Here is a 22,967-nt window from a genome sequence, read left to right as displayed (position 1 = left end):
AATAAAAAAAAAAATAAAAAAACACATCATAGTAAAATTAATACCTTCTCAGCTTCGCATCGAAGCTAAAATTATATTGATACGTTCATTTTTGAAAAAGTTAGAGCATTATTAAGTTAAAAATATTAAAAAAAATTATTTTACCAAAATCGTATTTTTTTATTAACTTTGATGTCAACTTTCACCACGAAGACAAGTCCAGAGGTCAAATTTTTTTTTTCAAATTAAAGTATATTACATAAGCTTCAATTTAAGATATATATAAAAGTGTCAGACCTTCCGGAACACTTTCAAAAGTTAAGTTGAAAAAGTTCTACTTTCTATATGCATTTTTTATATTTGAAGCCCCCCCATATATAGGGAAATAGTCTGATTTAAAAAAAAAGTATATCCANAAATTGTATTGGTCCATACATTTTTTAAAAAGTTATAGCACTTTAAAGTAAAAAATGTAAATTATAAAATCGAGAATTTTCACACAAAAATAGCATTCGGTAGCCATTTTCACCATGAAGACAAGTCCAGAGGTCAAATTTTTTTTTTTCAAATTAAAGTATATTACATTAGCTTTAATTTAAGATATATATAAAAGTGTCAGACCTTCCGGAACACTTTCAAAAGTTAAGTTGAAAAAGTTCTACTTTCTATATGCATTTTTTATATTTGAAGCCCCCCCATATATAGGGAAATAGTCTGATTTAAAAAAAAAGTATATCCAATGAAAGATGTATATAAATACTACTTCTTATGAAAAAGTTGTATTGATCCATACATTTTTTAAAAAGTTATAGCACTTTAAAGTAAAAAATGTAAATTATAAAATCGAGAATTTTCACACAAAAATAGCATTCGATAGCCATTTTCACCATGAAGACAAGTCCAGAGGTCAAATTTTTTTTTTTCAAATTAAAGTATATTACATTAGCTTTAATTTAAGATATATATAAAAGTGTCAGACCTTCCGGAACATTTTCAAAAGTTAAGTTGAAAAAGTTAATTTTTTGTGAAAAAGTTGTCTTTTTAAATCCCCCCCTGTGGGCAGATAAAGGGTCAAATTTACAAAAAAAATATATCAAATGATAGGTAAAGACATCAATCATCTAAAAAAAAAAAATTATATTGATACGTTCATTGTTGAAGAATTTACGGCATATTTTAGTAAAAAAAATTGAAAAAATTTAGAAAATTAGCGATTTTTAAATTTGTAATTTTTTTGGAGGTTTCCCCCATTTACGGGGAACGAGGGAAATTTTTTCAATTTTGAAGGGTAATGTCTTCGACTAGATACGATTTGTGATCTTTTGACGTATCGTTGAAAGAAATCCGTTCGGTGAGAGCTGAGAAAAAGTGGTAACAGACACAAAAAAAAAAAAAAAACACATCATAGTAAAACCAATACCTTCTCAGCTTCGCATCGAAGCTAAAATACGTTTCTGCTTATATTATAAGTATTATTTTTAGGGATATTTTAACTATTCCGGCTTTACGAATTTTCGAACATACACACGTTAATTACTTCTGTGGTAATTTTCCGAAAGTTCATGAGTTAGCAATTTTTTAGTCCAAAACAAATTTAAAGTTTCAATTATGACTTATATAAATTGATATTTTTGAAATGTGAATAGAAAAGCCTTATCGTTAAAATTAACTCGCTTTTGTCAAACGATAAAAAACATTTTACTCTACGCATATATTTTAAGGTATTTTAAAACCCCATTTAAGGGTCATAATTGCTTTTGTCCATAAGCGACTGAACTAATTAGTTAAAATGTTATCATTGATATCAATATCGTTTCCGGCTAAAATATTTTTGATGAATATACTTATATTTTTTGGATGTTTTACGCGCTCCAGTGAAGTATATAATCATCGTTTGAATGTGGTTAGGAGTTAATGATCCAAGTTAGGATTGGAATAGTCCATGGATAGTCTTATTCTTGTTTCCATGAAAAAATATTTTGCTATTATCAGTGTTCCTAACATCATAAAGTAGCAGAAATCTCACCGCACGCGTTGCGACGCAATCTCAATAAAATATTAACTTATTACCTACTGCTGAATAAAACGTTCAAAATCCTGTTTCGTACTTCTATTATCATATATTTTTTTCAAAATTTTTTAAAATTTCAATTATTTTACTTGTAATATATAAGTTTATTTCAACTGTATTTTCTATAACTTTAATTATGGCATCTAGAAGGATAGACCCCAAATCAAAAGAGCTTTACTCTACCGTTAAATATGTTCAAGTTGAAGGATTAGTAAGTAGCTGTATAAAATTTCAATTAATAATTATGATTATATTTATTATCAGCTAATTATAATTTTTCAATATTAGGCGCTAATGAAGATTGCTAAACATTGTCATGAAGAATGTGCTAGTGATATAATAATTGCACAAGGCGCATTATTGGGATTAGTTGTCGATGATTGTCTTGAAATTACCAATTGTTTTGCTTTTCCAAAAAGTGTTGATGAAACTATTAACGATGGTAGAATTACATTTTTATTTTAGTATATGGATTAGTTATGTGTATAGTTGTAATCTTTATTACAATGATCATTTGACGTTATTTGATCATCAGTGGCAAATTATTTTTATTATATTTTAATACAATCATAATGTAATTGTTGGTTATAAATTGAAGTCAAAAATTAAAACTATTGTAGATTAAAACTATTATGATACATGCTTCATAATAGTTCTAGATATGATAAAAATAGGGTATATTTAAAATAAAATAGTTATGAAATAATTTATTTTTTGAATAATCAAAAGTTGATTTTATATATATATATATATATATAAATTAAATACTATGACCTTAAAGAAAATACTTTTAATTTAATATTTTTGTGTTCATTGTCTCCCTCCTCTTAACTGTACTGCTGATTATAATATTTATTAAATATAAAAAATATCATAGGTTTTACATCTATCATTTTTGTGACAAAATAATAAATATTTAAAAACAAGTGTTGACATTTTTTGATTAAATGATTAAAAACAAACTCCTTGTTATTTATTATTTTGTGTGTTATTTTATCAATGTTATAATGTTTTAACAATTTTAACAAATGGTAGTTAACATGTTAATTATTTATGAATTTAATGTTTTGTAAATTTAGATAACCCTGAGCTTCCATACAAGTTTTTCTTAGTGAAGCTCAGTAATCACTGGTATAAAAAAAAATATATATATTGATATGGTTTTAGAAAAATATCAGTTGGATATGATGAAAAGTCTTCGTCAAGTCAATGTTGATCATTATCATGTTGGATGGTATCAAAGCTCTGATGTGGGAAATTTTTTAAGTTTACCTCTATTAGAGTCTCAATTTCATTACCAAACAAGTATTGAAGAATCTGTTGTATTAATTTTTGGTAAGAAAAATTATTTAATAAAATCTATTAGCTAAATTTAAATTTGGTTGATGTAATTAATTACAAAGTATAAATGTATTCTTTATAACATAGTATTTTACTACTCAGAACTATTTTTTGTTTTGGTACATTAAAAATTATTTAATTTATTAATTACAGATGCTCCAAAAACAAATCGTGGTTTCTTATCATTAAGTGCATATAGACTAACTCAACAGGCTTTGACTATGTTCAAAGAAAATGATTTCAATCCAGATACCTTAAAATCATTAAAAGTTGGTTATGATAACTTATTAGTTAAAGTACCTGTTGTGATTAAAAACTCAACATTAACCAATATTCTTCTCTCTGAGTTAAGTTTTAAAATTAAACTTGACCAAGATTCAGAACATTTAGATATTGGAACAGCGTAAGTATAACCTTATTAACCTTTTTATGTTAATCATAATGAATAATTTTTTTATATATATATATATATTCTGAATAACATATATTACAGAACTGTTTTGGAAGGTCAATTACGTAATTTAATGGATAGAGTAGATGATTTAAATCAAGAAGCCATTAAATTCAACCGATATCAACAAGCTGTTGTACGACAAACACAAGAAAAACATCGTTATTTACAAAAAAGAGTAATTAATTATTTTTAATTTGTTCATGTTTACTAATAATAAAATTTCATATTACTTTTATCCTTTAGACATTAGAAAATCAAGCTAGGGCAGCAAAAGATGAGGCACCTTTACCTGAAGAAGATATCAATAAAGTGTTTAGACCATTACCTGTTCCACCCAGATTACCGCCAATGCTGATGGCCACACAAGTAGATACGTATGCTGAAGAAATTGCTAAATTTTCCACTCAATCATTGGCTAAATTATACATGACCAAAGCAATGAATACTAATAACTAAAATTCTTGTTGAATTCATATTATATTATAATACTGAAAAATAAAAATAAAAACTTGTTTTTGTCATAATAATTCAAATTTAAATCGCTTATTTATTATTTTATATAATTCTGTATTTTAAAATTTAAGTTGAAAAACTTAAAATTCTATTATATTAAAAGAATTTAAATAACCTTTTAGTTATTAGAAAAATTATTTCTTTAATAATTAGATTAGTTCAAATCTAAATATAAAATATGGAAAAAAATAATTTGTTACTCAACTTAGGCTCTCAGATCTAGAATATATATGCACTAAAAAGTTTCTTTGAACTGAATTTTAATTTTAGTTATTGTGACTAGGCATATAACAATTATGTATAGATAATATTCTATCTATATTCAATGATATTTTAAACAATATTTACAGTAACCAATTATAGTTTTTAGAGAAAGTTAACTTATTGTTTTGATATATTTTTTTTTTACTATGAAAATTTTCAAATTAAAGCGTTAATTGAAAAAATTATATTTAATTAAAAATTTGTTGTTAATCACATAAAAACATTAAGAGTCATTTTTAAATTGATATAAAATTTAATTATTATTTGTTTAAGAATATACTTCAATCACAAAATTTTCATATTCAATCTGTCCAATGTTCACAAAAGTATTTTATTCATTAGTATTGTAATATGTTGTAACATGATTAACTAAAATTCTGTTAGTGTTGTTCAATTGATAAGGGTTCATCTTTGTCAATAATTTTTGTCTTGAAGAAAGAGTTTAATGTCACACTAAAAAATTGTTGACCCTCTTATAACTTGTCGTTTATTTATATCGCCCACTTATTTTAATTCAAATTTACGACCATGACACTTAAAATATTTTGAAAATTATTATTCGTGTCTAAACCTAGGAATGGCGTAATTACAAAGTTGCACGGCAACCATTGACAGATCCAAGTGTTACAAAAATGTATTTGTGCGATTCCAACAAATATACAATAACTCAAATGATATTATATAGTCGTAGGAAAGTTTTTGTTTTAAATAGAATACTTTAAAAAATGTGTGCATATCAATGTTTTCTACGTACAATTTTTCTAAAAAATTGTTTTTGTAAACAACTGAGTTCGATATTTATTATTATTCATAATTCTTCATTGATTGGATTATTATAAAACGGTATATTAATTCATCTTGACAAAACATATTAATTTTTTTAAGACGTCATTTATGTCCAGCATCATAAAATATAAAGCTCATATTGGACAGAAGATCACAAAAACACTAATTGCTTTCTAAATGAATTAAAATATATTGCCCTAATTAAACTACTGAAAGCAAGGACATAATTAAGAATAAATAAAGAAGATAGATCATCAAAAACGTTTTAATGGTGAAGAAAATTTTTATTATAAATACCTAATATTATTAGGTATTTAATATAATTAATAATATTAAGTAGTTGGGGGCACTGGACAAGTTTTTTTTTGTAAATAATAAATAATTTCACGGATATATACGTGAAATTATTTATTATTTCACGTATATATCCGTGAATAATTTTAAGATTCATAAAATTGTTGACGAGCAATATAAAATTTATCATTAGTTCTTTAAATTCAATTCAAATACAGATAAGCAAAAAATGCATTAATTATTGTTTACAGCTAAGTGTTTTTATCTATTATATTTAAAAAAAACATAAAAATAAAAAAAGATCTTTGTAGTTAATACTAATATAAAGAAAATGTCTTAAAATCAATATTTACCACAATATTACATTTAAAATAATGTATTATTTCAATTCTATAAGAATTTACTTAAAGGAAATGAAACATTTTTAATGTCTAAGAAAAATTACATAAACATATGAGGAAGTCGAAAAGTAACATAAGGCATTTACGTGTGAATTTCTTAATGTGCTATCCCTTCAATAACGTCCAATGATTGTGATAATTTCGTAATTTATGCAATTTATTACATATTAAAAATATATAGTATGGATAATACCATTAGCACGATAAGATTTGAAAGATCATTATGAATGAAATGATTCATTTACTTTATGAAAACATACTAGCTATTAAAATCTATAATAATAATTATTATTATAAAATATAAACGAGAAATTAAAATAAACCAATAATTAGTTGATTTTTATTTCTCGTGTAATAAAAATGATTCATATCCTTACTGACTATTTTTAGTGAAAAAACGATTTTATGTACTTTAAAGAACCAAGAATTGGAGGTTCAAAATATAGCTGAGCGTTTACTTTTTGAAAATAAGTTTACCGAGAATGTGACCAATTTATAAAATAAATGTCATGCATATCCGCAATCACGTTAAAATTGTAAGACTGAGTAAAAATGCATCTATTTTCAATTACTGTTTATCTTTAATATAATAAATACAGAACAATAAGATTGTTTAATGATATTTTAAAGTAATTTGTAATTCATTTTTAAATATAAGCTAATTTAATTTAAAGTATATTTTGTAAATTTTTGATGTGTACCTAATTTTTTCATTTTTATATTTTGTGTTGATAATAAATACAATAAATATAATTGGAATATATAAAAAAAATGTACATATATAGATACTTAGTCACACAATGTCGTTGTCTATTTATTTTCCCTATCATTACTATGTTGTGTAATTTTTTAATAGCGGAAGGATGAGGCTCTTTATTTTTTATTATCACCTACTCTTGTTAGCGCAAAAGTCACATAATGTTTATAGCAATTATAAAACTTGAAAATCTAAGGGGCCTCCTCGGTATTTGCTATAGTTTATGTTTATACATATTTCAATATGCTCTTGAGATGTTCAACATGAAGATAAATAATTGTATGCATAATAATCATTTTTATAGTGTAATGTTGAACCAAAAGTACATAAAGTAAACATTTTTTCTGTAAAGTAATCCATCAGATAGAAACCTAATATTTTTTACTTATATATATATATATATATATATACATTAAACTGTGTTGATAACCTTTAGGTTTATCAATTCAGTAAAACTTTTAGAGTGAAAATCATTTCGGATAATAATCATTGATTAATGATAATAATATATAGTAACAAGTGGATAAATATTGTTTTCAATAATAGTGTTTAATTGTTTAATTGGCGGAGTATGCCCCAGCAGTAATTGTAATAGTATGTCGCCACCGGTTTGTTGATGGTGTGATTGAGCGTATTGCGGCTGGGGTCGAGGAAGCGCGTGCGCATATATTTAACTTAACTATAGGGGCGTAGACCCTGCGCAACATTATAATTCGAAATTTGTGTGTGTAATACCCATAGTGTTTCACAAATCGAAGAGGTAACCAGCTGCACTAGGCCCTGTGTTCTTTACGAGTATTAACATTTGAACAGCAGCAGCACCTCCAGCGACTAGCGGCAGAAGCAGCAGCACCAGCCACCGGCAGCAGCGCCCCACGAGCCTGTAATGATTTTCTAAAATGGCGTCACATGACAATTGACATTTCCGGGACTGGCTGTACCGTCATGGTCTCACTTGCACTCAGCCGGTTGTGGGTTTGATTATTATTATATCAGTAATTGTTTTGCTCGCCTACGAAAATTAATTCGTTTGTACTGACCGGCGATTGCCGTGCAGTTGTAAAGTAGAACGCGTTATCTGCACAGTCAGGTATTAGTGGTGGTAAATTGAAGTAGTATTCAGTGTTATCGTTTGCGTTCGCTCCGTTTTGTGTGTAGGCGGCAGGTACTTGACGGTGACCAAAAACAATAGAGGAGACAGTGAGTTCAAATGACATTTTCATCGTTTTCTTGACACTTACCCGTCGTGTGTGCATGGTGCGCACTAGTTAATAAATTAGACAAACAAATCTTAAAACTAGTAGTGATTGGATTTTCAACAGAACCCATTTGAGCAGATGTTGTTTTTATGCATTCGTAAGTAGTTAAAAACCTGTCATAGAAAGTCCTTTTTTTAGAAATAGTTCTATGATGTGTGAAAATAGAATTTTTTGTAGATACTTACATTCTGTTAATTTAAATTAAATTTTGAAATTTATGCTGTTCAATTCTTATTTCTTCATTTTTCTTATTTCATTTCTTCTTCAGTTTTAAATTAATATTTTTAATATTTTTAATATTGTTTTAGTTTTAAATAAAAAATTCTTTTGTAAGTAAATACATTAGTAATGAATTATATAAGACACCAAATCTCCTAGATATTAAACATTACATTTTAATGAGTAGTTTAAATAATAATGATAATTTAAATATTTTTAAATTTGTATTATGTTTAATCGGGATTAGATTGAAACTTCAAAATTAACATGGACTCCATTTTAATCTGTTTACTTTTAAAATCAGTTTGATATTAAAATATATTATTGTCTAATTGTCTAAATTTTATTGAGTTTTTAAAATTAAGTAATGATTGTGACCTCTGTATTTAATATATTTTTTTAAATTTAGATTTGTAAATATAATCCTAAATTTATCAAAAATCTAGTCAATTTTTTAATAGGTTCATATGATAATTGTTTTATTACCTTATTCATCTATATCTGTTCTTGGAATAATGTTAGAATATTGTAATGTATCTCATTAACAAATTAATTGCATTATTTATTGTCTTTAAAAATTAATGATAACAATTAATAATGATAACATAATAATTATTAATAATTGAAATATTACAATAAAATTGTATTGCCAAAAATTTTAATTAGTCAATAATAATTTAAAAATAAGTACTTATTAAGTTACAAGCATTTTAAAACATAAAATAAGTTTGTAACTTAAATGGTGTATACTTTATAAATATATATCAATATGAGCTGTATCCACCTGCACTACATATCCTCTTTAAAATTTTGAAAAATTTAAAAATAAAAAAAAATGTTTTATTTTTAGTAGACACAAGTAATCAAATACATGATTTTTACTTAGTTCAAATCTGTAAAAATTATATTAAAAAATGTAATTCAAAATATTAGCTGAATCAAAAATTATTAAAGATTACAAAAATTAATGGGACATCTTATTATTAATAATTAAGAATTTTTCCTTTATGAGATAACAGAAGTTGTGTTAATTTATTCTAATTTGTAAAACAAGATTTTTAAAAAAATTGTTCATAATCTGTGGTGCTTCTTTATTTAGTCAACAGTGAATTACTTAAAATAAAATATTAATTGAATTGACATGATCTTCCTATCCATCAGACCTTACTATAAAGTCATTTATTTTAATAAACTTAATTAACATAACTCATAGTCTAAATGATGAAATATCATCATAAAATTTCCTTTTTTATATTTCATAATAAATTAATAATAAATACTATTTAAACATTTGTCATAAAATATTAGACATTTTGACAGTGTATATAATAACATAAATTCAAACAATAATAAATCATGTAATACTTGTTTATCATCATTAGAAAATTATTTTGTATATTTCTTAGTGTTTTTTTTTATAATAAATAAATAAATAAATAATAATAAAATTATTATTAGTAGTAACTATTAATTTAAATTTATGTATTTTTTTCTTTTCAGAGACAATATGTAGGTAGATTATTACTCTAGAAACTCTGAACACCTTCATAGCAATTAAGACTATAGAAAAATCTTTAAAATGGCTAGAATGATACAAGAAAATGTTGTTACTTATAAAACACCATTATTGGCACATATTTTTCATTCATTTCCACATTTAAATGTCAGTGGTCATATTGTCAGCTCTGGATTTGCACCACATAGTGCTCTTTATCATGAAGTATGTGTTTAAACTGAATAGTTTAAATTAAATTTTCTCATATTTATAAAATAATTATATTATTTAGTCTCTTGGAATTTTGGGTTCAGTTCCATCAGTTTGGTTGATAATAACATTATTCTTGTTGTTAATATATCTAATGACAAGATGTTGTGACCGAAAACCTCGTCCAAGACATAGTATAGTTGTACTGAAATGGACCTTGGCAATATTTACAGTATTATCTTGGTAATTTAATTATTTATACTATTTTAAAATATAGGTTAACTTATAAGCTGTTCAAATTTTCAGTGGTGCTGTTGGAGTTAGTTTGTATGGCAATGATGATCTGCATAATGGAATCACTCAGTTTATAACATCTACAAAAGCTTTGAATGATATAGTGTTAAGTGTCAAAAATCAGGTAATAATTTTACTTTAAAACAAATAAGTGTTTAAATAACCAATTATTCTTAATTATAAAGACATCTGCTATTGAAATACTGTTGCAAGTTAATATTCATGATAAGCTCAGTGATCTTGGAGATATTATAGATTCCCCAGTTGCTAACCAGACTGCTCGAGGTCAAATTGTAACAGCTTTAAGTACTTTAGTTGGCAATGCAGCATCGACTTTATCCAATATTCGTGGAATTAGTAATTCATTACGTGGTGTTAACCTTACTCCATTTGTTAATAATGTAGAACTAATGGAATCTATCAGGTATTGATTATTTTTATCCAAATATTAATTTTGTATTTTATTTATTAATATTTATTAAATATTTAATATGTTAATTTTTTAGATCGCCAGTAACAATTGCAGTTCTAAGTATTTTATTGGTCTTTTGTTTTATACTATTGTTTGGCGTAGCTAGACATTCGCGTTGTGCTTTGATAATGTAAGTCTTGTTAAAAATTGATTCTTAGATATTAAATAATTCTAAATTAAATTTTATCTTAACTCGTAATAGGTTCTCTGTTTTTGGACTTTTTGCTGTCATTATTTCATGGCTCTCTGCATCTATTTATCTTACTGGAGCAGTTGTAAGATTACTTAAAAAAAAAAAAAAATGAGTTTAAAAAATTTAATTTACTTTTATCATTAAATTATATTTATTTTATAGGCTATGGGTGATTTTTGTATAAATCCTAATGAATGGTTAGAACGTGATTGGGCACCCCCAACTTTTTTAAAACTAGAAATATTAACATTTTACACAACATGTGAAGGTAGTAATAATCCAACTGGCAGCACACGTTCTAATCCTTTTGGATTAGCTATTCGACAAGCATCATCATCTGTTGATGCTACTAATTATCAACTAGAAATTGTTACACGTCTTGCTAAAACATTGTATCCTACTTCTAATACAAGAGAAGACATGCCAATATTGTTAAATAGAATGAGAATGGATGTTGAATCAGCAGCTAGAATGGTGTCTGCTTTACCAGCATCACTTGAATGTCGTCAAGTACATCTTCATTATAATCGAGCCTTACACGCTTCTTGTGATCTTGCATTGTATGAAAATATTCTAATTATATTTATTTTGTTAAAATTATACCTTCTTAAACTTGCAAAATTAATTAATTAATTATTTTTAAGATTTGGATTAGCCTTAATGTTGTTGGCAAGTGTGATATCTGGATTATTCTTTACTATTCTCGTATGGCTTGATTTCCATACTTGGATTTATATTAGAAAAAAGTAAGACATGAACTTTTTTTTATTAGTGTAACATATTCATAAAATTCTATACATTTCTGTAATGAGAATTATTTTAATAATTTATTACATAAATATTAATTGTTAATATTGAATTATTTTCATAATAGACAAGATTATGTAAAAACTGAAGAGAGAGATCCTTTCTTAGGACGACCTGGTTCAACAGCTAGCAGTTCTCAATCTCATGGTCATCAGATGTCAACATTAACGAGAAACCAAGGGTTGTACTACTACCCATTGTTTATTTCGCATCCAACGCCTGCTCAGCACGCTCAAAACTGCTCAGCATGACTGTTTGTGTTTTTGTTTTGATATTTTTGGTATCATATTACATCCAATTTTCATTTATCTTAATTCTCACGAATTAAAAAATTCAATTCAATTAACATTTATATCCCTCGAAATTCTTTAAAATTTGCTTAGGAATCATAAATATTGAAATTCTTTGATACATATTGGGATATTAATTTTAAATTAAAATTTAAGCTTCATGATATCAGTTTTATTTTATAAGTTATATAAAAAAAAGTTATACTACTTGTAGAAGTAATAACTATAGACATGAATTTTTATTAAACTATTGCATGGCTTGATTTTATAATAAACATTCAAACCTTAATAATTTTTGATATTAAAATAATTTTTTTTATATTAATAATACTTGTTAACAATACTACTTAATAACACTTCTGGTAAATTTTACACTTAAAATTTCTACTTTTATTTTTGAAGACAATAATTATTTTGCATGCATATTTGAATGATTTTATTTTATGTTAAATAATTAAAATATATATAAATCTAGTAGATAACTATTTTTTAGCTTAAATTTGTGCATGTATTTTAATCTATCTATGTATATTTAATTGTTTTGAAGTGATGCTGGGATAGGAGTATTTAATATTTATTTATTTCATAATTTATTAGTTGCTTATTTTTTTAAATATGGCAGTAACAATACTTCAATTAATTAACAATTTAATATAATGGTTGTATTATTAATATAAATAAAGCCTTGAATTCATGTGTTATAGAAAAACTAAGTTTATTTTTATAAAATAACTTATTTTTATTAAAAAAAATATGAAATTATATTTAATTTTAAAAAATATATATGTAAAAAGCAATTAAATGTAGAACTTTATTAATGCGAAGAAATAAAAATTAAAGTTACTTAAATAAATGAAATACAACCACTTTTAAAGCAGAATTTGTTTTAAAATACATACAATATTTTAAATATAATTCTATCATCTATGTTTTTATCGATATTTTGTTTTTTTACTAAGGGTTTTTTTTACTTATCACTAACAAAAATCATGTTAAAAGTGAGCCAAGTAATGAAATTATATAACAATAATTTACATTCAAATTAATACAATCTATACAAAAATAATACAGTTAAGTTTTCAAAAATGTTACATCAAAAGGTGTGTAACATTCATGATTTATCAGAGTATTTAAAATGTATTCCATATTAAATAACTTGGTAAACTTTTAATGATTTAAATTCTTGAATTATTATGTTTGAAATACTAAAATGTAAATAACAAACTCATGAAGTTTATAAATTTTGTTTAATTAAATTTTTACATGGTAGTAAATTCTATATATCAAGTATTTAACCAAAAATATACATTTTTTATTTTATAAGTTAAAAAATTATTTATGAAATGTTAATTTTTGGAAGTATTCTTTGTCATTNTGAAATTTTGAAAACTATAGTATGTTAATATTTATTTTAAATAAGTTAAAAAATTATTTATGAAATGTTAATTTTTGGAAGTATTCTTTGTCATTGTTGATCTATCATATAATTTCAGTTTAATTTTTGATGGTTCCTAGAGTTATTTTTTAATTTACTTTAAATTGCTAATTATTAACTTGAAATTGTTTTTTATTTCAAGACCAAGAGATGAATATGGAATGGGTAGTGGTATATCGACATTGAATGGCCGGAATGGTGGCTACTTACATGAAGGTGGATCATCTAAAGTTGGTCCTCAATATGCCACCCTAAATCGAAAATTCCGTACTTTAGAACATCCAGCTGCACGTGGTGTTCCACATCCACCGCCATCATTTCGTGGTGCCCCTTCATATTCAAATACTTTAGGATATATGCGTAAAAATAATCAACCTAATGATCGTCAATATTCAACATTAAGTCGTAAATGCAAAACATTAGAGTCATCAGATTTTTACTGAAATGAGCCGACCTCTGTTGATCAAACAACAATATCAACAATTAGTGGTAGTTCACTATCAACATTTGCAAAACCAGTACTTGTACCTGAATCTTCCTATCAGATAACAGAGTTATAATTTATTAGTTATCTAATTTTAAAAAGTTCTAAAGGAACTTAAAATTGGAGTAATTTGAATTCGAGTGTAGATTATTGAAAAACAGTTTAGATGTTAAGCACATACATTATATTATATGTTACTTTGAAGATACTGATGTTTCTATTTTATAATAACTATTGTTATTATTTTTATGTTATTACTTTTTGTCTTGTTATTAAAAACACACAATTTTTTGCACTTAATATTTGCAATGTTAATATTGAAACCTATTTACTTCATAATCACTTGTATTGCTTTCAAAATTAATGACAGTATCTAGTCATTTTTTAATTTTTTTTGTGCTTGAAACATCTTTTTAAATCATAGTCTAGTCAATGATATCTAACTCGTTTTCATTTTTCGTGTTTTACTGGTAAATTTAAATACTCAAAAAGTTTTATTGTATTTTTACAACAATATTAAATGTTGATTAACAGAGGTCGTCTTATAATTGGATAGTATAATTGGTTCCTTCGTTTTTAAGCATAAGTTACTATTAAAGTTCATTATTTATTTGAATTTTATAATTCAATATTATATAAGATCAAAAATGTATGTTAAATGTAAATAAATAAATAGGGACAAAAAAGATATATAGCTGTAATTATTTTTTACATTTCTGTCATATTTGTTTTTTGCTCTAGTATAATAGGTCAACTAGAGTTGGTTAAAGTATTTATAAAAAAATATTGTTCATTTTAACACAAATCTATTTTAATAATTTGTATCTTTATAATATACTTAATGAAGAATAAAAACAATTTCCCTCCCTAATTTTAGTATCAAGTTACAAAAATATTTATTTAGTTATAAACTACTTATTATCATATTAAAAATATTCATTGCCTTTATTGTATAAATATTATGGCTATTTTTTATATATATATGAATTGTACAATAATTGGTTAGTAGTACTTTTTAATTAATCGCTCATTGCAATAAACATATATGATATTGTTTATTGTTGAAACTGTTCTTTTGCCAAATTTTAATGCTAATATTTAATTGTGATGTAAATAGAAAATAAAAACATCAGCAGTTGACATTTATATTTCAAATTATATAAAGTTAATGATTGAAAGAGATATCTTAAATCACTATGTATGTATGTCGATATTAATCTTATCAAGATGTAGTTCTTTTCTTTAAGTAAAAATGTTAGATGCCAATTTTAATAATTAAAATGGCAGACTTATGATTTGTATTAAATTTGTTGTCATTACTATTAAATTTATTTTCATTTAGGATTAGGAAATATAATTTTAATTTCTTTCTATTGGAGCTCATTTTAAGAGATAAGTAACCATATTAAATGAGACATAATGTTGACATATTTTATACTTTTATAAGGCTATTTGATTTGTGGTTGTAATACATTTTTTGTTTATTTAAACTTATATAAACTAATACATTTTAGATATGTACAGCATTTAATAATTACCTAAGACTGAACGAGACTGTTGTATTTGTTTTTCCTTTAGTATATGTTATAATTTTTACTCAAAATTACTCTCGTCTTAGTCTTCTGCCCTTTAATATATTTATAATAATTATAAAATAACTGTTAGTACAAAACAAGAATACTTGTAAATATTCTGTCTGTGTACTTTAAAAAAAATTATCTCTTTTTGTACTGCCAACTCTTGTTCATCTTTTGGCGATTAACTTTTTTTGTACATTCAAACTAATTTAGAAATTAAAATAAATATTAAAAAATAAACATAGAATATAAGTTATAAAAGTATGTTCATTTATTATGTACTTTATTTATCTTATGTACCTAATATTTCTAACACCTGTTTGTCGATACAAGGTCACTATGAAAAATAAGTATTGTTTTAGTGTAACACATGTACCATTTGGGACTACCTTGCATTAGTTATTTGTATTTAAACATAGTATGTATTACACCAAGTCGTTCTGTTTTTGGTGTGCTTTTTTATTTGAACTACTGCAATTACAAACAATCAAGTGAGATTTTGATTTTAATATTTCGTAGTTATTGTTTTTATGAAACCTCTAATTTTTATCCATCTCTGTAAAACAAAAGGCTTTGTATTAATTAATTAAATTTTTCTTAAAAAAATTAATTTATTTTTAAAATTCTTGCATCTGATTTTGAAATTAAAACTATAAGTAACTTGATTAGTAGGATGACAATATTATATTAAGGAAATTATATTTGTGTTTAAGAAGAAGTTATTATTATACAAAATGCTGTATATAATATCATATTTGGCCCTTAATTAACTTTTGGATTCGACTAACAAAGCTATTTACAAGATGGAACTTAAAATTAATAAATGCATAAATTGCTATATTATTCAGTAAAATTTTGAGAGAAAATTTTACTGAATAATATAGCAATTTATTACATAGTGATTTATGTGTAAATTTTTTAAAGTTGGTCAAATAAAATTAAGTCGTTAAAAATAATATTTATTACTCAGGATAATTTCATGTGTTATTATCTAGAAAATTGATAATATTTAGTACGTAGTTTACTGAGTATAATCATTAATGAACATTTAGATCGCACAAAAATTGTGAATAAATATTAATTGCTAATTAGAATTATTTAAAGTTGATTTTAAATAACTTTAATTTTGACAATACATAGGTTAAAAGAGATAAAGAGAAAATAATGTTTTATACATTTTAAAAAGGTATATGCCATGCGAATATTTTGCTTCTACTAATAATCCTATATTTTTTAATGACCTACGTTATTGTTTATTGACTCTTAACTCTTTATTAGCGCTATTAAGATTACAAGTACAAAAGAAAATATTTAAGGGAGGTGATTAAAATGATTCTCAAAATTATCTAAAGTAAATATTTAATAATAAGCGCAACTAAATTAACATTTGGGTGCTAAATTAATTTCTTTCTATCTTATTATTTATTTTTAATAACAATATATTTAAATTTCTAAATTTTTGGTAGTACTAATTTGGATTATAGGGGTACTAAGCAACTCTCAAATTGCATCAATGAATTTAAGGCCAAATAACTAAAAGCTCTTAACTTCCTTCAAAGAAAATTGAAACTTACTTCAATTTCAGAGATATATAGATAAAAAAAACCATTTTTAACGAGAATAAATCGCTTTTAGATGAAAAATTCACTGATATTTATTATAAAATTAATAAGTTATTGATTTATCCTTAACTAAAAAAATTTCAGTGTTAAAAGATTGATAAATAAATTTTGAATTTATTCAATAATTTGTTTTTAAAGAGATAAAACCAGTTAAAAACATGTTTTAATTTAAAATATTATTAAATATAAGTTAATTATGAATTATTATTATAAATATTAGCTTCATTATTAAATATTTTATGTTATTGATTTAAAATAATAGATCTTCAGAAACTTGTGATAGATTGTTTACTAATGATTTATCGCCAGAGCAAATTCTTAGATGGTTGACGGATCCATGTCGTTATGATAAAACCGTTGCGCCAAAAAAATCAGCTCCTAACCTTCCTATTGTAATTTCCACTAAGATTCATGTTTATTATATGACATCTGATTACTCTCGGAATACAGTAAGTTTAGAAAAGTAAATTATTTTTTAGCAAACCTTGAATTATATTAAAAGCATAAATCTGACTTTTAAGGATTTCAAAGTTTGTTTGCTTTTGCAATTTCGATGGAGAGATATTCGGTTGAGTTATGGTTATTTAACATTGAATGACGTTACAGAAGTGATAAGTCGAAGAATTATTCTTGAGCGAATTTGGATTCCTAACATCTACATAACAAACGAAAGACATTCATTAACGCTTGCGGATTTTACTGATGACTTGTCAGTCACTGTGTTGCCTGATGGATATGTCATGTTTGCAGTCAGGTATATAACTTACATTTTTGATTGCTAAGAAAATTTCAATTATAAAGATTCGTCGTAGTTTTGTTTAATTGTAATTCTTTAATTTAAAAAAAAATTATTTTTAATTGTGAAAACGACGTATGCGACGTCTAGAAATTTCTGCCTGGAGATTAAACATTTTTTACCCTCCCTCATATAACTGCCACTGGTTACACAACACTTCATCGCCTGAGAATGAAAAGGCTCTAATGCAAGATCGATGATTTTTCAGTAAACTCTTTTTAAAAATAAAAGTATTGTTTCGCGAACAATGATTTGATAAAATATGATTTAAAAATACTTTGATACTGATTGTTTAAACTGTAATTTTGAATTATGAAAGGAAAAACACTGATTTTATATCTAAATAATTTGTAATATAATTCAGTTAAAATAAATTACAATGACAATATTCATACTCACAAGTTTCATTAAAAATATAAAATGTGTACAATTTGATGTGATAAAATAAACGAAGCTTATTATTTAATTTTACATTTTTTACGTAATAATTAATCGAGACAAAAATTATAATAAAGAAAATTTATCCTAGATAATTTGTTTTACCAATTTTAACTGCAATATTGTAATTAGCTAAACGCACTCTCACTCTATTGTTTTCTAAGCCCATCCTCTTAACAATGTAGACAATTATTATCAACAATTAAAAGAAAAATACTACTTACAATTCTTTTAAATGCAAATACGCAACACCATAACTCCAAATACTAAAGTTTACTTGACTTCCATCAAATAAACCGCAAATTCCACAATGACACCAATGAATTTGCTAAATTTAGTATTATAAATATCATATACTAAAAAATAGCTCAATTGAATGTAACTTAAAATAGCCAAAACATGTTAATGTATGGAACATAATAAAAACCAAGAACGATAATTACTCCTGATGATCAACAATCCTCTCAGAATAAATCATACTGATTCTGATAAAAAAATTTGGTTTTCCAAATAAACTCACAACAATCATTACAAACGACTTTGTCCAACATACAATACGAATATGTGTTGGCCATGTTCACATGACAAATTAAATAGAAACTAACAGTTTTAAATTTAGGTTCTAAAAAGAAGTATATATAACGGCAAAAAATCACAATCACAAGTCTCCCTTACTGTAGAACAGGAAGCTGACCGAGCCTGTGCAGTTACTTTGTCTTTCCACACGTAACAAATATTGCACAGTATATGAAATTTTTTATTTAAATTTTAAATTTATTTAAATTAACTCACTATATAATGAGTGTAACTATTTTATCTAGAAATTAAAATGCGTAGTTATGTTTTTGATGTATTTNACGTAACAAATATTGCACAGTATATGAAATTTTTTATTTAAATTTTAAATTTATTTAAAAGTTTTTATTTAAATTAACTCACTATATAATGAGTGTAACTATTTTATCTAGAAATTAAAATGCGTAGTTATGTTTTTGATGTATTTATTAAAATATTGTTTTCAAAAAAATTGCGTTAGAACCATTTTATTCTGAGACGACGACTTCATAAATTTCTGGTAAGAAATTTAACGTTATACATTTTAATAAAGTGGTAACCTCCCACAAATTTGTGGGATTAAAATACCGTACCTTACAACTAATAAAGTATGATGTCCAAGCCACTGCTCATCGTTGTATTATCCACAATAGAGTAACTGTTGTCTTGCAAACGAAAAATCATTGTGGTTGTAGAAAAATCAACGTATCTAAAAACAATTTTGTATCTATAAATTACTTATAAGAAATTGAATGTATTTATTCATTTATTGAACTAAATGTGTATTTTGGGAATGAATTATATTCAATTAAAACAAGTTGTAATATTAATACAGAAGATTTATTGCAGATTAAAGACATCCGTATTTTGTTGGTTGAAACTTGGAAGATTTCCATTCGATCATCAGCAATGTCACCTCATTCTGGAAAGCTGTAAGAACTATTTAAGTCTTTATTTAAAGATGCGTGTCAATTTATTAAAACTACTGTGATATTACTAATAATTTTATGGTATTATTGTAAGAGGGTCTTTTTTTTAGTGAAGTAAAAATAATTTTTATAAATTAAGAATTTTCATCTCCTAATTAAACATCAGAAAATTAATGCTCATTTAACTATAGCGAATATTTTTAAATACACTAATTCTGATATTTTATTCGAATTAACAGGGAGATATGATATAAGCCAATTAACTTTGAAATGGGAAATGATGTCACCGGTAACCGTAACTGTTAGAGATTCTTGGGTACCATATCTTACTGAGTACCAACTACTGAAAGTCACACCGCATGATGCTAATTATTATACAGAACCAATGGCCCTTAATTCGTATTCTTGTCAGTATAATTATTTAAGAGCATTTATTGCTGTTTTAAACGTTATTGGTACAAAAGGAAATAGAACAATTTTCTTTGTTGCAGCATATCAATATTCATCTTTGACTCTAACATTTTTATTAGTCAGAGAGTATGGATACCATATTATGGATTATTATTTACCCAGTGTGCTTTTTGTAATACTTTCTTGGGTTTCATTTTGGATGACCCCAGAGGCAGCACCTCCTCGTGTATTATTAGGTAAGTTTTCTTTAAAATATAATGATTTTTTTTTAACTATGTAACTGTTACACATCTAAATCTTGTATATTTTACGCATAAACATTATGTTGTAGGGACCAGCACAATGCTTACCTACTTTCAATTGGGTGTTGAGACGGGTTCACAGTTGCCAAATGTGTCATTGATTCGATCTAATGACGTGTGGTTCATTGTTTGCACTGCATTCATATTTCTTTCTTTAGTAGAATTTGCATTAGTGAATACTATTTGGCGATATGGGTAAGAGTTAAATAAAATTAAAATCTATTATTTTTTTTTTACTATGGAAAAATTATTGTGAACTTTAAATGAATTTAAAATTATTATTTCAGACAGAAAACTGCTAAAATAAAAAGCAAATCTGTCAAGCAAATGTTAAAATGTTCTATGAATATCACAGAAATAGCAAAAGGAAAAAAATCCTATAATTCAGACAACGGTTCGTTTTTAAATCAAAGACGGACAAAAGTAAATACCACATTTTCATCACGTTTTTGTATAGAACCTAAGACTGACTAAGACATCTGGTTTTCTCTTTGTATAAATTGTTCATTTTGAACGCGATTGAGCGACCAGATGTTACAAAGACCAGAGGGTGAAAATGAAAAAATTATTTTAAATAATATTGTGTACTATATCTGAAGCAAACGCGTTTAAACATTTTAGTTTTATTATAATTTATGTTTCAGTTACACTAATATTTATATATAAGGATTTGATATTAACAATCGTAACATTCAAAAAGATTTGAAATTTAACGGATATATACAGTTGATTTATTTATGAAGTGGCCAATGGTAGCTTGAGTTTTTGTAATGTGCCATTTCATAAATGTATATATTAGAGGTTCTTACATTTATTTAACAAGTTTGAATTATTTATGATAAAAGTTGTGCATAAAATTAGAACTATTCGTTTTTAACTTATTTTAAACTAGTAATTTTTAATGCGTATTTTTAAAAGTCTCTTGAAAATTTATTATTTAGATAAAATAAAAAACATATTTAAATCTTATTTCAAGTCAGTGGTTCTGTCTTGAGTATAACCTTTTTAGTTTTGATACTACACTGAAAAGGTATTGTTTTCATTATGATGTGATTTTGTTTATGTCTGCTCATAAAAATTTTCTTTTTTTACTGAATCGATTTTGTTGATTTATGCTTCAAAAAAGAACAAATTTAATTAAATTGATCCTAATGTCTAAAAGAATTGAAAAAAAAAAAAATTTCGAAATTAGGCAACCATTGAAAATGACAATGATTTCTTTTTTACATTTCAAATTTGCTATAATTTTCTTAAAATTTCGACAATTTAAATGAAATTTTTATCATGCATACTAGTTATTATTTTTTTTATAAGTTTTTAATGAAAATTCAAGTGAAAAAATAAGTACAGAAAGTGTTTAAAGAGATAACCCACTCATAAATTTTTTTAAGCATACTTGCATTGAAGTGTTTTATAATAGTGATGTTGATTACTGTCAGATATCAATCTATACTGAAGGCTACTGTGCCAGATCGTCACTATGTTAAATCACGAATGCACTTAATTTTTTTTTGCACGTCAAGTATATTTTTTTGGAAAAAAAACCAAAATATGTAAATAATTATTAAATTAATAATAATTATATATAATATTAAACATTTTTAGAATGCAACAGTGTTAAATTCTGAACTTCCATATTCAATGGAAATGAAAGCAATGGGCAGAGTAAAATTTAAAGTTTCTAAAGAAACTAACCGACAGCTCAATGGAGGTGTAAATATAACTAGTCAACAAATAGCTGTTTGGATTGATGAAAAATGTAGAATTGTGTTTCCAGTAGCATTTGTTTTATTTAACACGATATATTGGAGTATTCTGTGGGTGTAATGAAGTCAATATATTTTAATATTCGAGTCTCTTAGATGTGTATTCGAAAATGTGTTAAAATATTATACAGGGTGTTCAGTAAGTCAGGAAACGGGTTTCTATTGTTCTCATTGTTACAATCAATGAGAACAATAGAAACCCGTTTCCTGACTTACTGAACACCCTGTATGTATTGTTATAGAAAAATAAATCATAATAGAAATATTGAATAGTAAAAATTATTCAAATATTTTTATTAAATTAAGTGTTAATTTATATAATTTTAAGTCATTATTTTTACAAATATTTTTAAAATTATTGGAATAAAAATAATATAATTCAAAATTATGTTTAAAAATAAGAAGTTTAAACCAAAACCTTATACGTGGCATCTAAAATTATAATTAATTAAATATTTAAAATCATAAACACTTGTGTAAAAATCTAGATTAATATAATAATTGTAATAATTTGAGTAAATTAAAATTAAATAACATGAAATGGATATCATTA

General features: G+C 24.8%; 3 protein-coding genes across 6 annotated transcripts; all 3 read left to right on the top strand.

Annotated features, from left to right (window-relative positions):
- Positions 1 to 2,001: 2,001 nt before the first annotated feature.
- LOC126895515 (eukaryotic translation initiation factor 3 subunit H) lies at positions 2,002 to 4,378 on the top strand. Its single transcript, XM_050667467.1, has 6 exons — positions 2,002 to 2,261; positions 2,339 to 2,492; positions 3,218 to 3,385; positions 3,545 to 3,794; positions 3,885 to 4,020; positions 4,089 to 4,378. Exons 1-6 carry the CDS (start codon positions 2,187 to 2,189, stop codon positions 4,299 to 4,301), a joined length of 996 nt encoding a protein of 331 aa, XP_050523424.1. The 5' UTR covers positions 2,002 to 2,186; the 3' UTR covers positions 4,302 to 4,378.
- A 3,044-nt stretch (positions 4,379 to 7,422) lies between these two features.
- On the top strand, positions 7,423 to 14,094 carry LOC126895504 (protein tweety-like). Of its 4 annotated transcripts, XM_050667445.1 has the most exons (12): positions 7,426 to 7,950; positions 8,019 to 8,216; positions 9,839 to 10,058; positions 10,126 to 10,286; positions 10,350 to 10,461; positions 10,523 to 10,761; positions 10,844 to 10,939; positions 11,012 to 11,084; positions 11,165 to 11,562; positions 11,647 to 11,748; positions 11,877 to 11,990; positions 13,677 to 14,094. In XM_050667445.1, exons 3-12 carry the CDS (start codon positions 9,918 to 9,920, stop codon positions 13,975 to 13,977), a joined length of 1,737 nt encoding a protein of 578 aa, XP_050523402.1. In that variant the 5' UTR covers positions 7,426 to 7,950; positions 8,019 to 8,216; positions 9,839 to 9,917; the 3' UTR covers positions 13,978 to 14,094. The 4 variants fall into 4 exon arrangements, with proteins under 4 accessions (XP_050523405.1, XP_050523403.1, XP_050523404.1 ...); XM_050667448.1 differs by having other exon boundaries at positions 7,423 to 8,216; positions 11,877 to 12,089; positions 13,677 to 13,820; XM_050667446.1 differs by having other exon boundaries at positions 7,424 to 8,060.
- Positions 14,095 to 14,254: 160 nt separating this feature from the next.
- LOC126895506 (pH-sensitive chloride channel 2-like) lies at positions 14,255 to 22,831 on the top strand. Its single transcript, XM_050667450.1, has 9 exons — positions 14,255 to 16,086; positions 17,480 to 17,666; positions 17,739 to 17,971; positions 19,856 to 19,938; positions 20,175 to 20,342; positions 20,427 to 20,582; positions 20,678 to 20,843; positions 20,936 to 21,071; positions 22,254 to 22,831. Exons 1-9 carry the CDS (start codon positions 16,016 to 16,018, stop codon positions 22,473 to 22,475), a joined length of 1,422 nt encoding a protein of 473 aa, XP_050523407.1. The 5' UTR covers positions 14,255 to 16,015; the 3' UTR covers positions 22,476 to 22,831.
- The last annotated feature ends 136 nt before the right edge of the window (positions 22,832 to 22,967 follow it).

Source organism: Daktulosphaira vitifoliae, unplaced genomic scaffold (assembly GCF_025091365.1).
Source record: "Daktulosphaira vitifoliae isolate Bord-2020 unplaced genomic scaffold, ASM2509136v1 Scaffold_1, whole genome shotgun sequence".
Lineage (NCBI taxonomy): Eukaryota > Metazoa > Arthropoda > Insecta > Hemiptera > Phylloxeridae > Daktulosphaira > Daktulosphaira vitifoliae.
This window is presented reverse-complemented; position numbering and strand designations above follow the sequence as displayed.

Excerpts from the sequence above, each read along its gene's own strand:
- LOC126895506 (XM_050667450.1), top strand. The coding sequence starts at position 16,016 with ATGTATTACACCAAGTCGTTCTGTTTTTGGTGTGCTTTTTTATTTGAA. Across the intron at positions 20,343-20,426 it reads GGCCCTTAATTCGTATTCTT|CATATCAATATTCATCTTTG; the intron begins GTCAGTATAATT and ends TCTTTGTTGCAG. Across the intron at positions 20,583-20,677 it reads ACCTCCTCGTGTATTATTAG|GGACCAGCACAATGCTTACC; the intron begins GTAAGTTTTCTT and ends ATTATGTTGTAG.
- LOC126895515 (XM_050667467.1), top strand. The coding sequence starts at position 2,187 with ATGGCATCTAGAAGGATAGACCCCAAATCAAAAGAGCTTTACTCTACC. Across the intron at positions 2,493-3,217 it reads TGATGAAACTATTAACGATG|AAAAATATCAGTTGGATATG; the intron begins GTAGAATTACAT and ends ATATGGTTTTAG. Across the intron at positions 4,021-4,088 it reads ATCGTTATTTACAAAAAAGA|ACATTAGAAAATCAAGCTAG; the intron begins GTAATTAATTAT and ends TTTATCCTTTAG.
- LOC126895504 (XM_050667446.1), top strand. The coding sequence starts at position 9,918 with ATGGCTAGAATGATACAAGAAAATGTTGTTACTTATAAAACACCATTA. Across the intron at positions 10,287-10,349 it reads ATATTTACAGTATTATCTTG|TGGTGCTGTTGGAGTTAGTT; the intron begins GTAATTTAATTA and ends TCAAATTTTCAG. Across the intron at positions 10,762-10,843 it reads GAACTAATGGAATCTATCAG|ATCGCCAGTAACAATTGCAG; the intron begins GTATTGATTATT and ends TTAATTTTTTAG.